We start from the raw sequence: 12,957 nt of genomic DNA, 5'->3' as shown, positions 1-12,957 counted from the left end.
GCCGGCTCAAACAAAGGAGCCCCGACGCGCGGCCAGTTTCAGGCGGCGCCGCGCACAGAGCGGGTGGCGGGCGCGCGCAAAGCCCGGGAGCGCGCAGACTTGGCTAGGCGCTCGCCCGGTTCGGCCCGGCTACCTGGGGTTACTGGAGTTCCAGTAGACGACGTGGCGGACGCTGGAGCCCCCGCGCAGAGGGGAGCCGAGGAACGCGGCCCAGAGGACAGTCTGCAGCAGGGGCAGCAGCCGCATCGCCCCCGGGGTCCGGTTTGGTCTGGCCTGGCAGGTCCCGGCCCGCTTCACAGTCGAGGCGAGAAAGGTACAAAGTGAAGAGGGGGGTTGTGGAAAGCGGGGTGGGGTGCGGAGATTCACAGACCCCGCCCTGGATAACTTTCCGCCAATGGGAGCGCGTCTCCTCCTCTCCATCCAGCGCCAACTCCAGTTAACCCTCTGTGCACCGCAGCGCACGCCGCGTTCGCCAAAGCTTCCGCTGAGGCTGCACCTCACAGCGAGGGGGCGGGGAGGAAGGACGTATTCCAACAGCAATACTTTTAGGGAGGTCAACCCCTTTCGTGTCTGCTTTAGTCCTGGGTAGACTGCCTTATTAGAAGTTTGGAAGATTTTAAATAAGGGTACATAACCTTAGCCTATCCAACCACCTTCATATACTGCCCCGTTTTCTTTGCAAATCTAGGGATAGTGCAAGCGGAAGGGACAACACAGCTTCTGGGACCACCTTCCCTACAGAGCCTTAGGTGGCGCGCTAGATGCTCACTTTGGGATTGGTGTCTGTCCCTTGCCGCTCCACACCTTCGATCCGGGCTGGGGGGCCACGCGGCCCCAGTCCCGAAGACGAAATAATGAGGTGGTTGCGGCCTGTACAAAGCACCTTTGTTCCGGATCCCTCAGGTGGCGGCGGCTGAGGGGGAGGAGGCAGGTGCGCGGCCTTGGGATCGTGGGAGCAGCCGCCGCCCCGCTCTGCCCTGGCTCCTGGGCTCTGAGAACACCAGCCAGATCCACCTTTCCCAGCCAGTGGTCAGAGTCAGGACGGCAGGTCCAATGGCTTGACAGATTGCGCCGAAAGCCACCCCACTCTGGGCAGAGGGAAACCGCGAGCATCCCGGGACACACGCCGACCCATTCTGGTACTCCCGCCCCACACAGCCCGCCCTCATCTGAGGCAGCAGCGTCTCCTGGCGGCCAGACCTGGAACCGCAGCAGGAGCGACCCGGCTTCTAGAAGCAGACAACCTGCGTAACGCTCCCAAGATGTCACGTTTATTGCAGCTGAGCAGAGACAGGCTGTGCGTACCTCCCTCAACCCCTTCCAACCCCCAGCCGCTCCCCAAACCCCAGCTGCAGCTACGCCGCTGGTCCCTAGAGTGCTGCTTGACAGCGCGTGGTGGTGCCCGGAGCCTTAAGACATCGCGTCCAGCCTCTGGCGCCTTCAGTCATGGTAGGGGACTCCAGAGGGCACGCCCGCCTCTTGAAGTCCTAAGTCCGGTTTGGAGGCAGCGGAACCTCCAGAGAGGTCAGAGGTAGAGCGCGGACACTGTCGGAGGCGGTGGCGCTGGTCTGGAGTGCAGGAAGCCGAGAAAAAAGGGTCAGAGACCCCCTTCCCCCAGGTCACTCGCCCTGCTCACCCATCCCCAGGGCTCCTCCTACCTGGAGGGTAGCGCTAGGGGCGGGATTCCAGCTCCTGGGCCTGGCAGGTCACCGGATGGGCACCGGCCCTGGGGGTCGGCAGGCAGTGGCTTCCTTGGGGGTGGGGGCTTGGCTGGCCCCTGAGACTGAGGGAGAGAAGGCAGGAGGCCGGCTTAGGTGGGGGGGTGTCATGTTGCCCACCCCCAACGCACTGGTGCTGGGGAACACCAGCTTGGGGGCAGCACCATCGGTCACCCTTGTCTGCAAACAAACCTGTCACTATTAAAGGCACCACCTGGATATGTGCCCTCATGCACTGAGGGGGCATCTCGCCACGGCCACCACCGTCATGGCTACCAGCACCACAGCCCTAGATGGGGGGAGAGGCCGTGCCCTTCTCTCCCCCCACTGTTACCTTCGGGCTTCTCACCATCGGGTCAGCGGGCAGAGGGCGGGTAGGGGGATTGGGTCGGTCAGCCAGCTCAGCCTGAACAGAGAGAGGGGCAGTGGCTGTGAGAGCATAACCAGGGGCTGTGGACATGCATAGAGATAGGGGTTCAAGTCAACATGCAAAGTCAGCCAGGGGGCAGGAGAGAATGAGGGCATGCGCAGAGGGTTTGGAGGCATGCCAGCTGATGTCTCAGGGGAGGAAGGTGTAGGTCAACCGCGGAGTCCCTGGCCGACTGCAGTCCCGCCACTGACCACCAGATGGTGGTAGAAACCAAGGCAGGAGGCTCACCCTTTGCTGCTTCTGGGGCTCAGAGTGTCTGAAGGCTGAGGGGCACCCCGATCACCTAATGAAGAGCACCACTGGCAGGGAGCAGGGATGAGAACTGCAGTTGGGTACCAAGCTTCCCACCTGCCTTGGCTCAGGGCGGGCGCTGGCCCAGATTTACCTGGAGTCTCTTGGGCACAGGGTCAGGCGGTAGCGGCCTGGAAGGGGGGGCCGGGAAGCCGAGAGCACTAGCCTGCTGAGAGGGCAGGAGGGGCAGATGGGCACAGAGGGGGAAGAGGAAGCAGAGAGACAGAGTGGGCAGAGAAGGGTCAGTGCCCAGGGAGGGCTGGCAGGGGCCCAGGGCAGTGGGTGCTGTGCATGCAGTTATGTAGGTGCATGCAGGTGGGGAGCAAGTGGGGAGGAGGTGTGCACACACTCCCATCATCCAAGCAGAGGGCTCAGGGCAGGGGTGCTCACCAGCCCTTCTAACATGGTGACCTGGGCCCATGAAAGGCCATTCTGAGCACCACTGCCCTTGTGCCCTCCTGGGGTCACTGCTGGGGGCACAGATAGACCCACCTCTCAAAGCCACCTCTTGGCCAGTGGATGGAGCCCAGCAGCCCCTGCTCCAGCTGGCTGCCCTCCCCACTCTTCTGGACTCAGCTTCTCTGCCTGTAGCCAGGGGAGGGGAGGGCAGGGCAGGGCTGGCCCTGACTCCTTTGACTGACTCTTGGGCAGTGCTAGCCTTTCTCTGAGTCTGGAGCCTTTAATGTGCACCCCCCAGGGTCCAAGCTGGATGCCCGGCCAAGGTGGAGTCCCTTTCCTCTGGCATCTGGGACTCACCTTAGTGCCTCGTGCCAGCAGGGCCCTCTGCGGAGGTCCTGGCCGTTCAGGGGGACCAGACTGGGCTGCCCTATGCATGAGGAAAGGCAAGAAGGGAGAGGGCCCAGCCTCAGACCCTGTTCTCTACCTTATGCCATCCTTGAGTGGGGTTAACCCTTTCTTTGCAGGCACTTATGTGTAGTATAGGTAAAATTGTGGTGGGGCCAGTGGGGGGGGGCGTTATTTATTAGCTTGAGGGAAGACCCCACTTATCCAGCACAGGAGCTCCTGGGGAGAAATGGCCCTAGCACTCCAGCCACTCCACAGGGGCACAGCTGTGAGGTAAAAAGCTGTGGGTGCATATAGGGAAGGGAGGTGTGGGGTATGGCAGTCAGCAAGTTTAAGGTCCAAGGGGCTTGGGGCTCAGAACCAGGTTGCAGGGGCTGCAGAGGTGAGGCAGCCTTCAGCATTGTCCCCAGTTAAAGGAAGTGGTAGCAGGGAGGTGATGCTCATACCTGTACTGGCAGGTGGGTCCCTTGAGCTGGCAGAGTCGCTGGTGCAGGCGGGCACGGTACCAGTAGCTGGCACCAAGCATCACCAGGACCAATAACACCAGGAGGCTGAGGAGCAGCCCTGTGGTCAGGGAGCTGGTTGCTGTGGGCGGAAGTCAGGTTTAAAGGAGGGCAGGGCTAAGAACTCTAGAGCCATGAAGGCGCAGGAGGCAGGGAGTGAAGTCAAGTCATCAGGGAGAGTGAAGGGGTCAAGGGGCAGACTCAGGGAACCAGCAGAAAAGGGGGGTCAGAAAGAGAGGGCCGAGGGGGAAAGATAAAGCATGAGCCACTTTGCCCTCCCAGCTGCCCCTGTCCCCCAACCCCATGCCACCTTTGAGCTGAGTGGTGCAGTCAGGGGGTGCCCAGCCCTCCTCGCAGTAGCAGTGCCTGTTGCTGTCACAGACCTAGGAGGTGTGAGGTGAGCAATGAGGAACGCTGCACTCTGGAACTATTTCCTTGTCTCTAGCTTTTCAAGATCTCACATTTCTACAACTAGGGGTTGTGCTGGGTATGATGTGTAGAGAGAGCCTGGAGGGTCTTTATCCACACCAGAGCAAATTAGATCAAACTAACACTTACTGAACACCTTCTGTGTGCTGGGCACTGTGGTACATGCTTGCTTTCTTTGTGTTTGTTTTGTTTTGTTTTATTTTATTTTAGACAGCAAGTAAGATGGAGTCTCACTCTGTTGCCCAGGCTGGAGTGTAGTGGTGCAATTATGGCTCACTGCAGCCCCAAACTCCTGGGCTGAAGCAATCCTCCTGCCTTGGCCTCCCAAGTAGCTGGGAGCACAGGTGTGCACCAGCGAGCCTAATTTTTAAATTTTTCCTTGATAGAGATGAGGTCTCACTATGTTGACCAGGCTGGTTTTGAACTCCTGGCCTCAAGTGATCCTCCTGCCTTGGCCTCCCAAAGTACTGTAATTTGGCTGGGTGCAGTGGCTCACCCCTGTAATCCCAGCACTTTGGGAGGCCAAGGCGGGCAGATCACTTGAGGTCAGAAGTTTGAGACTAGCCTGGCCAACATGGTGAAACCCATCTCTACTGAAAATAAAAAATTAAGGCCAGGCGCGGTGGCTCACGCCTGTAATCCCAGCACTTTGGGAGGCCGAGGCGGGCGGATCACAAGGTCAGGAGATCGAGACCACGGTGAAACCCTGTCTCTACTAAAAATACAAAAAATTAGCCGGGCGCGGTGCTGGGCGCCTGTAGTCCCAGCTACTCGGGAGGCTGAGGCAGGAGAATGGCATGAACCCGGGAGGCGGAGCTTGCAGTGAGCCGAGATTGTGCCACTGCACTCCAGCCTGGGCGACAGAGCGAGACTCCGTCTCAAAAAAAAAAAACAAAAACAAAAAAAGAAAATAAAAAATTAGCTGGGCGTGGTGGCGGGTGCCTGTAATCCCAGCTAGTAGGGAGGCTGAGGCAGGAGAAACAATTGAGCCTGGGAGGCGGAGGTTGCAGTGAGCTGAGATCGCGTCAGTGCTCTCCAGCCTAGGCAACAGAGCGAGACTCTGTCTCAAAACAAAACAAACAAACAAACAAACAAAACTGTGATTATAGGCATGAGCCACCGTGCCCAGCCTGTGCTAGATGCTTTCATACTCACCTCATGTGCCCTGGATGGGGATACTATTATTATAGCCATTTGATAGGTGGGGAAACTGAGCTCAGCAAAGTTAGTAACCAGCCTGAGGTCACACAACTAGGAAGTACTAGAGCAAGGATTAGAACCCAGATATATCTGTTTCCAAAGCCCAGCATCCTTTTCCTCTCTAGAGGCTCTCTGCTCCCCTTCCACTTCCCCCATCCCAGCTCACCCCATGTCCATGGCATTTGCTTCGACATTCCTGTGCCCCCAGGAGATCCACACGCTGGCATCGATGGTCTATGCACACCTGACCCAGGGAGAGAAAAGCCTGGATCAGATTCCTACAGAGTTTTAATGGGACTGGGAGGCCAACAAGGTTGAGGTCACACCCTGCGTTTACATATGGTGAAACCGGCGCGTAGTGGGTCGATAGGACTTTGCTCCATCTGAAGTAAGAAACTGACTTCCCTTGGAGTCCCTGCCTTTGACATTGGTGAACGGTGAAGTCTGGGCACTTCACTGTGGTCCAAATGTCCCTTCTCACACCTGGTCTTGCCCACCCAGGCTGCTCACCAGGCCAGGGCCACAAGCTGTGCCAGGCAGAGTCAGGAGGGGCTGGGCCACATCACTGCCCAGGTCCAGGTGCACCCAGCTGCAGTTCAGTTCAGTCCCATTCATATCTATTGTCTCCCAGAGTAGATCCTGGATGGAGCCCAGCAGAGGCTGGGTCCTACCTGTCTGGCACTGGAGTTGCCCGCAAATGGCATCTCTGGGGGGAGGGGGAAGGGCACACAGGTTAGTAGAAGCAGGGCCAAGACTCCCAGAAACCCAAAGGAGGAGCCAGGTTTCCTCACTTACCTAGGGGTACAGGACACGTAGCCGCCACTGGGGTTGCGCCCACAGTTCCCAAAAGCATTTCCCCGAGTATTGGCTGTCTGGAGGCAAAGTGGCGCAGCGGGCTGGGCTCCAGGTCCCCAAAGTGACTGGCACTGCTGGGCATAGGAGGCACAACGCCCATGCATGCACACAGCTTGCCCACCAGCGCAGGGCTCGCCGTCCCCTAGGCTGATATCAGGGGGACACTGGGAGCTGTCTCCTGGGCAGAATTCAGGCAAGTCACAATCCCCTCTGGTAGGACGACACTGCCAGCCAGATGGACGTAGCTGTCGAGGGTGGATGAGCATCAGTGTGGGCACTGGGCAAATCCAGCTAGGGGGTCAGAATGACCCTTTCCACCTTGGCCCCGGCAGGTGAGCTCTGGGTGGCCAGTCTAGTCTCTACCCACCTGGCAATTTTGACAACAGGGTCCGTCGGATGCACACTGTGCCCCTGGCCTCAGCTGGCAGGTTGAGGAATCACAGCAGGGATCGGCGCAGTCCTGTGGGCAGGAGCACGGGGGCCAGGCATCAGAGCAGGTGGGGCCTGTGAGCCTCCCTCCAATCCCTCCTCCTCCCACAGGCCAAAACCAGAAGGATGCCCAGAACTACACAGCAAGCAAGGGCTAGAGACGAACAACCCATGTGCTGTCCCCATAGACATGGCAAGTAGGAGAGGGGTGGGAAGTCCCTTCAGAACCCAAGAGGAGCTCAGGAGGCTGGGAGAGGGCTAATGAGCCAGGGTGAAGGCACAGAAGTGAGTGGGACGAGGCTTTGGGAAAGGGGCTCACATCTGGGAAGCCACAGTCACACTGCTCGCCCGGCTCCACAAACATATTTCCACAGAAAGCAGCCATAGGAGACAGGCTAGGCAGCCGTTCAAAGAGGCAGCTGCCCATTCCATCCAGGAGGGCTTTCTCCAGGGCCTGTCGGCTGCAGTTGCTGAAGTTCAGGCCTGGCAGGAAGCTGGAGAGGGGTGGCAAGGAAGGTTGGGGCTGGGGGCCTCTCCCTGCCCCTTGCCCCCCCGCCTCTCTCCATCCTGCAGCTACTCACTCTGTGGAGGCCTCCATGATGCAGGTCTTGGCTGGGGCTGGACCTGGACAGGGGCAGCTATTCCCAGGCAAATCATGGTCCAGGCCCAGGCTGTGGCCCAACTCATGGGCTATGGAGGAGGCGACTCCCAGGATGCTGGTGGAGTGGTCCTGTCATTGGGGAGGGATACCGCAGGTCCAGTCCCAGCCTGCCTCCACCACAATGCCCAGATCACCCTCTCTGCTTCTGTTCCCTCCATGTCTGACCTCACGGGTACTCAGCAGGCACTGCTTCCCTCCTGAATTGCTTCTAAAGTAGGAGAACCCAGGCCTGGATGGCAGAAACCTGGGCTCTAGCTCAGCTCTGTCCCCCTCCCTCACTGTGGGCCCTTGGAGATCACCTCTGTTCTTTGGGCCTCAGCTGCCTTCTACCCTCCTCCAAGAAATGGGAAGACTGCACAGGGGATGACTGTGTACACTGTGACGAGCTGACCACAAGCGAGGGCTCCCTGACTGCAAAGGCCACATCACGCACCTCCACCCTCTATACCCATAGCTTTGGGGTTGGGCAACTTTGTAGGGGGATTTCAGTGAATAAACGCCACCACACTTGGGAGGAACTGAATTGGGAATGAGGAGGAGACCTGGAAATAACTCACCATGTTCACACCTCCTGAGAAGTCAGGAGAACAGATGGAGTTCTGAATGGCCACGCCCACCATAGGCCCAGAGAATGAAGTACCACTGTGGGACAGAGAAGCCGAAGTTCAGGGCCAGAAGCCGCGGCGGCCAGAGCTTCGGGGGCTGAGGCAGGGTGCTGAAGGGGTGTGAATTTGGCCAGGACAGGACTGGCCTCTCTGGCTGGGTCTGGGCCTTACGTCACCAGCTGGGCACTGTCGTGAGGCAATCGAGGCAGCAAATGTGCCCTGCGCCAGTGGAGGAAGTTTTCGAGGGTGACAGCCGGGTTTGGGCTGATCTCCACCAGGTCACGCTGGGTCCAGGCCTCCAGGCCCACTAGTGCCACTCGTACATTCAGAGGCCGGAAGAACTGAAAGAGAGCTGGGGCTCAGAAGAGGGGCTGTCATGGTCAGGGGCCTGGGGTGGGGGCTGCCCTGTCCAGCACTCACTGTGTCCAGCAAGAGGGCCATTTCCAGTGTGCGGTTCAGCAGGTGCTGGAAGTCCCGGTATTTCTGGACCTATAGGCCAAGAGAGGTGATATGAAAGGCGGCAGGGCAGTGTGGGGGGAGGAGGATGCGCAGGGGCCAGCCGGCTCACCTCCGAGTGATCAGCCACAATCACCAGCTCCACAGTCTTGGTCTCTGTTACCACATCCCGCCTCCACTATGGACAAAAAGAAGTATCAGGCAAACCTGCCGCTTGCAGCCAATAGCTGTGCAGGGCTGACCAAGAGGCAGCCACTCCTACTCTGTGGGTGAAACAGGAGGGTGAAGAGCCCATTTTACAGATGAGCCACTGAGGGCCAGAGGGCCCAGGAACTTGCCAAGGAGGACCAGGAAGTAGATAATGAAGGTCGGAGTAGACCCCTGCTTTTCTGGCTCCAAACTCAGTGGGTTTTTTTCAAATTTTTAAAAAATAATAATTTAGCCAGGCGCGGTGGCTCATGCCTGTAATCCCAGCACTTTGGGAGGCCGAGGTGGGCGGATCACGAGGTCAGCAGATCCAGACCATCCTGGCTAGCACGGTGAAACCCTGTCTCTACTAAAAAATACAAAAAATTAGCCGGGCGTAGTAGCGGGCGCCTGTAGTCCCAGCTACTCGGGAGGCTGAGGCAGGAGAATGGCGTGAACCTGGGAGGCAGAGCTTGCAGTGAGCCGAGATCACACCACTGCACTCCAGCCTGGGTGACAGAGCGAGACTCTGTCTCAAATAATAATAATAATAATAATTTGAAAAAATCCCAATATCAACTCTTGTCACTTACCATATGCCTGGCACAGTTTTAAGCACTTCACATCTATAGTGACTCATTTAATCTTCCCAGCAACTCTCTGCAGCAAGTAGTTTTATTATCTTCATTTTACAAATTAGGAAATTGGGTTTATATTGCTTTATCACTGGTAACTATGTATTATCTATAACCAAGTGAGAGCTCTCTGCAAATGGGATCGTAAGACAGATGAAGAGTTTGAGCCAAATACAACTAATATGGATAGGCCATTTATTAGTTGTATGGCCTCGGGCAAACCACCTAACCTGTCTCAGCTAGATTTTATTTTATTTTATTTTATTTCATTTCATTTTCATTTTATTTTATTTTTTGAGATGAGATCTCACTCCGTCACCCAGGCTGGTGTGTAGTGGCTCGATTTCGACTCACTGCAACCTCCGCCTTCTGGGCTCAAGCGATTCTTCCACTTCGTCCTCCTAAGTGGCTGGAACTACAGGTGCACGCCACCATGCCTGAATACTTTTTGTAAGGTTTCTTCATTTTAAAATAGAGCTATTGATAGCACGTACCTCCTAGGTATGGGAGGAGTACACGAGCTAATGTTCACAAAGTTCCCAACATGTGGAAGTGCTCCATTGGCAGGAGCTGTTGTTACTGTGAACACATAGTTCTGAGTGTCTGGGGGTCCGCCCTCAAGACAACCGAAGCCCACTCCCCTGCCATTCACCCTCACCCGGCGAACGTGGCGCTGTCCCAGGGGGTGCTCTGGTGGAGGCTGAGTGTGTACAGGTTCCTGCCAGCTCAGGACGCAGGTGTGGCCTGGAAGGTGGAGATCTTGGATTCGGGAAATAATGGGAGGACCCTGAACGTCCCCAGGCCCCTGCTCCAGGGTATAGCTTCTCTCTGGGGACAGGACCACCAAGCCTCTAAGAAAAAAGAAAGGAAGTCAGAAAACATTTCAGCTCCATGCCTGGGTCTCCTTACTTTCTCTACTGTCATCAAATCCGCCCAGTATACCTGAGCCCAGAGCAGGTGCAGACGGACACCCAGGAGCCTGCATATCCCTGCACTCTTCCCTGGTAGCAGCAGTTCTCCTGCAGCATAGGAACAACATTAGTGTTGTCTCAGAAAGCAGACCAGGACTGGAACCGAGGAGTCTAGCTTGACAGTAAAAATACGCAGTGTCTTCTCACCTTCCAGTTACCCGCCTCCTCTTTCCCCTAAGCCAAAAACGGCACAAGAGGGCCTGACTCACCAGAGTGTGTCCCTCACTGACCACCCGAGTGCCATCGGGCTGGTACCACACCAGGGTTGGGCGGCCTGGGACCAACTCCCTGTGGAGTGAAGGAAAAGAAGGCAGTGCTTAAGCCACTTCCCAGGTTGTGCATTGACAAGCAGAGGCCTGAAGGTGGTGGTGGGGCTGGGGACCAGGCAACACCCCCCAGCCAACTTTTCCATTCCCTGACACCAGGGCAGCAAAGTATACTGGGTGGGCCACTGACTCTGTTAGTTTATTTGAATTCCAATCTGGTTTTCACCACATACTAGCTGTGTCACCTGGGGCAAGTTATTTAATCTCTCTGTGCCTTGACTTCCTCATGTATAAAATGAGGACAATAATACATGATAGTATCTCCCTTACAGGGTTGTTATGAGGATTAAATGAGCACAAGCACTTAGTACCTGGCACATAATAAATGCTATACAAGTTGTTGGCCATGTGGTCACTGTTGTTGCCACCATCACTATTACCTATTCTGTAGCAGCTCCAGGATATGACTGTCACCATCCAGCTCCAACTTGATCCTCAGGGGCTCAGGCAGACTGGTCTGTGGGCACCAGAGGGCAGGTCACCTCCCTAGACCTGCCCACAACTCCCAGCCTCTCTAACCAGAAAACCTAAGGCCCTCAGAAGAGCACCAGCGATTAGATCACTGGTGGGGGGATCCCAGGGGAGGGGCCAGGAAGCCCTGCCTGGCGTGCGGCATTGTTCTGGGGGGTTGTGTGGGGAGGTCAAGGAAGGTATCTGAGCCGCCCCTTCTCGGCTTCCTGCCCAGAGAGGAAGCACCGTGTAGGACCCAGCACGAGCCCCAGCCCTTCCTCTGACTCAGCTTTAGAATGGGGTGGGGGGGTGGTTTGGTAAGGTCCTGACTCTTTCCAAATCCCCCCACTGAAAAAACCAACAACATGAGATGAAGAAAGCAAGTTTGGCTCCACAATTTCCCCAGTGGAGATGGATGGGTTGGGTGGGGCTGAGGCAGACAGATGTGCTTGCAGAGGGAGAGGGAGAGGGAGAAAAGTGAAGCCAGGTGCTGGGGTGTGGTGGGAGAGGCAGCTGGGCCTGGGATGGACCCACTACAGCGAGCTCTACCCACCAGCTCCTCAGCCAAGCTTTGGCCTTGAGACACCTGACTATGCAGGGGCGTGTGTGGATTCGTTTATTTATTAGAGGGGAGTGGGAGTTCACCTGAAGCACCTTTTTGAGGCTAATCGGGAGATCGTCCTGAAGGACCTGGGGATCCAAGGGCCCCCTCGGGGCCTTCTCTGACATTGCCTGCTGCTCCTCGGTGCCACCTGCAGGTCCCAGGACACCCGAAGACAGTACTGAGGAAATCCACAGCACGGCTGGGGGTGGCAGGTGCCCTCAGACCCACCAGTTCCCAGCCGATCAAGGTCCTTAGGCACCTGAGGGGCTTCCGCATTGCATGCTGAGACTTAAAGGAGAATACTGGAAGGAGGGGGTGTCTCTCTAATTTATGGCTTTCCACCCACCCATTCACAAGTCCTCAAGAAAGACTTTCGGCTTGCTCAGCCTGTGGCCCTCCTTGTCCCCTTCCGGCCAATCCCAGGTTCTCACAGGGACCCTCCCCTGTTCCCACTCCCTCCCAACCACTCTCCCCCCACTTCAGGAACGCCCCCTCTCGAGACTGAGCTAAGCCTTGTGGCCGGGTGCCCGCTCGCTCACCCTCCCCTTCGCTCACATCGGAGATGCCAGGAACGCCCATTTCTGGGTGAGCAGTGCAAACACCCCACCTCCCTAAACACCCTCATGCCCAGTCAGGCACACCCGCTGCCTACAGCCTCTGCTTCCTCCCCGAGCACCCCCCCACCCCCCCAACACACAATGGCCCTCTCTCCTCCGGACACTCCACCCGCGCCTGCCCTCTCGGTCCCGGCCCAAGACAGCAGCGGGAAGTGAAAGTTCCAAGGAGGAGTTGGTGTCCCAGCCTCTTTCCTGGCCAATTCTCCCTTCTCCTGGCTCCTCTCGGGCCCCTCCCGCTGGGCCAGGCACTGGTGGCAACAGCACCAGGGTGAGGAGTGCCTGGCGGCCCCAGGCCTGGAATACAGGCTAGAGAGAATCCTCTTCACTAAACCCTACAAGCCATGCCCGCTCAGCGCCCTGGCACCGGGTGGAACGGTAAGCTAGGCCCCAGAGCAGCGAAGATGCCAGTCCTGGGGAGCAGCTACCCTCTCACCACGATCTTGAAGTGGCGCTGGACAGGCCCCTCGGTACCTGGTACCCGAGCCTGAAAGTGTCCGCAGGGACCGCGCAGAGGATGACCAGGCAGGAGGAAGGGGGCGCCGGCATCCCCTCTCCTTCCCTCTCCACTCCATCGCCAAGTCACCGGGCCCTAGGCCCAGGACAACGGACCAGGTCGGGCCGCGCTCCGGCTGGGCTCTCCCAGGGTCTCCTTCCGGCCCCATTACCCTAATGCCTTCCGACTTTCCTGCACCTCCCTCCCAGTCCGCCCCCTGACCCACTACAGACCGAGGACTCACCTATATTTGGGAGCGGCCAGGAAGGCAGAGGGCTGCCCGCGCCCAGGAGC

General features: G+C 57.5%; 2 protein-coding genes across 4 annotated transcripts in view; both read right to left on the bottom strand.

Annotated features, from left to right (window-relative positions):
- The window catches only part of EFNA4 (ephrin-A4), a 5,470-nt gene extending 5,137 nt beyond the window's left edge, over positions 1-333 (bottom strand). For 2 of the 3 annotated variants that reach the window (XM_011928256.1, XM_011928258.1), the window contains exon 1: positions 134-324. In XM_011928256.1, the coding sequence (XP_011783646.1) occupies positions 134-246 (113 nt within the window). In that variant the 5' untranslated portion in view covers positions 247-324. Of the gene's footprint in view, positions 1-133 lie in introns of all 3 variants that reach the window. The other variant, XM_011928257.1, reaches the window with a different exon arrangement.
- Positions 334-1,249: 916 nt separating this feature from the next.
- Positions 1,250-12,957, bottom strand: part of ADAM15 (ADAM metallopeptidase domain 15) — an 11,986-nt gene continuing 278 nt past the window's right edge. The window contains exons 2-24 of the mRNA XM_011928501.1: positions 12,908-12,957; positions 11,595-11,701; positions 10,880-10,956; positions 10,383-10,461; positions 10,145-10,221; positions 9,861-10,053; positions 8,494-8,559; positions 8,346-8,414; positions 8,097-8,266; positions 7,878-7,962; positions 7,241-7,389; positions 6,979-7,153; positions 6,598-6,690; positions 6,171-6,475; positions 5,886-6,081; positions 5,542-5,619; positions 4,057-4,129; positions 3,690-3,828; positions 3,196-3,265; positions 2,534-2,608; positions 2,053-2,124; positions 1,659-1,783; positions 1,250-1,568 (exon numbers count right to left, since the gene is read on the bottom strand). Of these exons, the coding sequence (XP_011783891.1) occupies positions 1,526-1,568; positions 1,659-1,783; positions 2,053-2,124; positions 2,534-2,608; positions 3,196-3,265; positions 3,690-3,828; positions 4,057-4,129; positions 5,542-5,619; positions 5,886-6,081; positions 6,171-6,475; positions 6,598-6,690; positions 6,979-7,153; positions 7,241-7,389; positions 7,878-7,962; positions 8,097-8,266; positions 8,346-8,414; positions 8,494-8,559; positions 9,861-10,053; positions 10,145-10,221; positions 10,383-10,461; positions 10,880-10,956; positions 11,595-11,701; positions 12,908-12,957 (2,566 nt within the window). The 3' untranslated portion in view covers positions 1,250-1,525. The remainder of the gene's footprint in view (positions 1,569-1,658; positions 1,784-2,052; positions 2,125-2,533; positions 2,609-3,195; positions 3,266-3,689; positions 3,829-4,056; positions 4,130-5,541; positions 5,620-5,885; positions 6,082-6,170; positions 6,476-6,597; positions 6,691-6,978; positions 7,154-7,240; positions 7,390-7,877; positions 7,963-8,096; positions 8,267-8,345; positions 8,415-8,493; positions 8,560-9,860; positions 10,054-10,144; positions 10,222-10,382; positions 10,462-10,879; positions 10,957-11,594; positions 11,702-12,907) is intronic.

The sequence above is a fragment of the Colobus angolensis genome, unplaced genomic scaffold (genome assembly GCF_000951035.1).
Source record: "Colobus angolensis palliatus isolate OR3802 unplaced genomic scaffold, Cang.pa_1.0 Scaffold77, whole genome shotgun sequence".
Classification (NCBI taxonomy): Eukaryota; Metazoa; Chordata; class Mammalia; order Primates; family Cercopithecidae; genus Colobus; species Colobus angolensis.
This window is presented reverse-complemented; position numbering and strand designations above follow the sequence as displayed.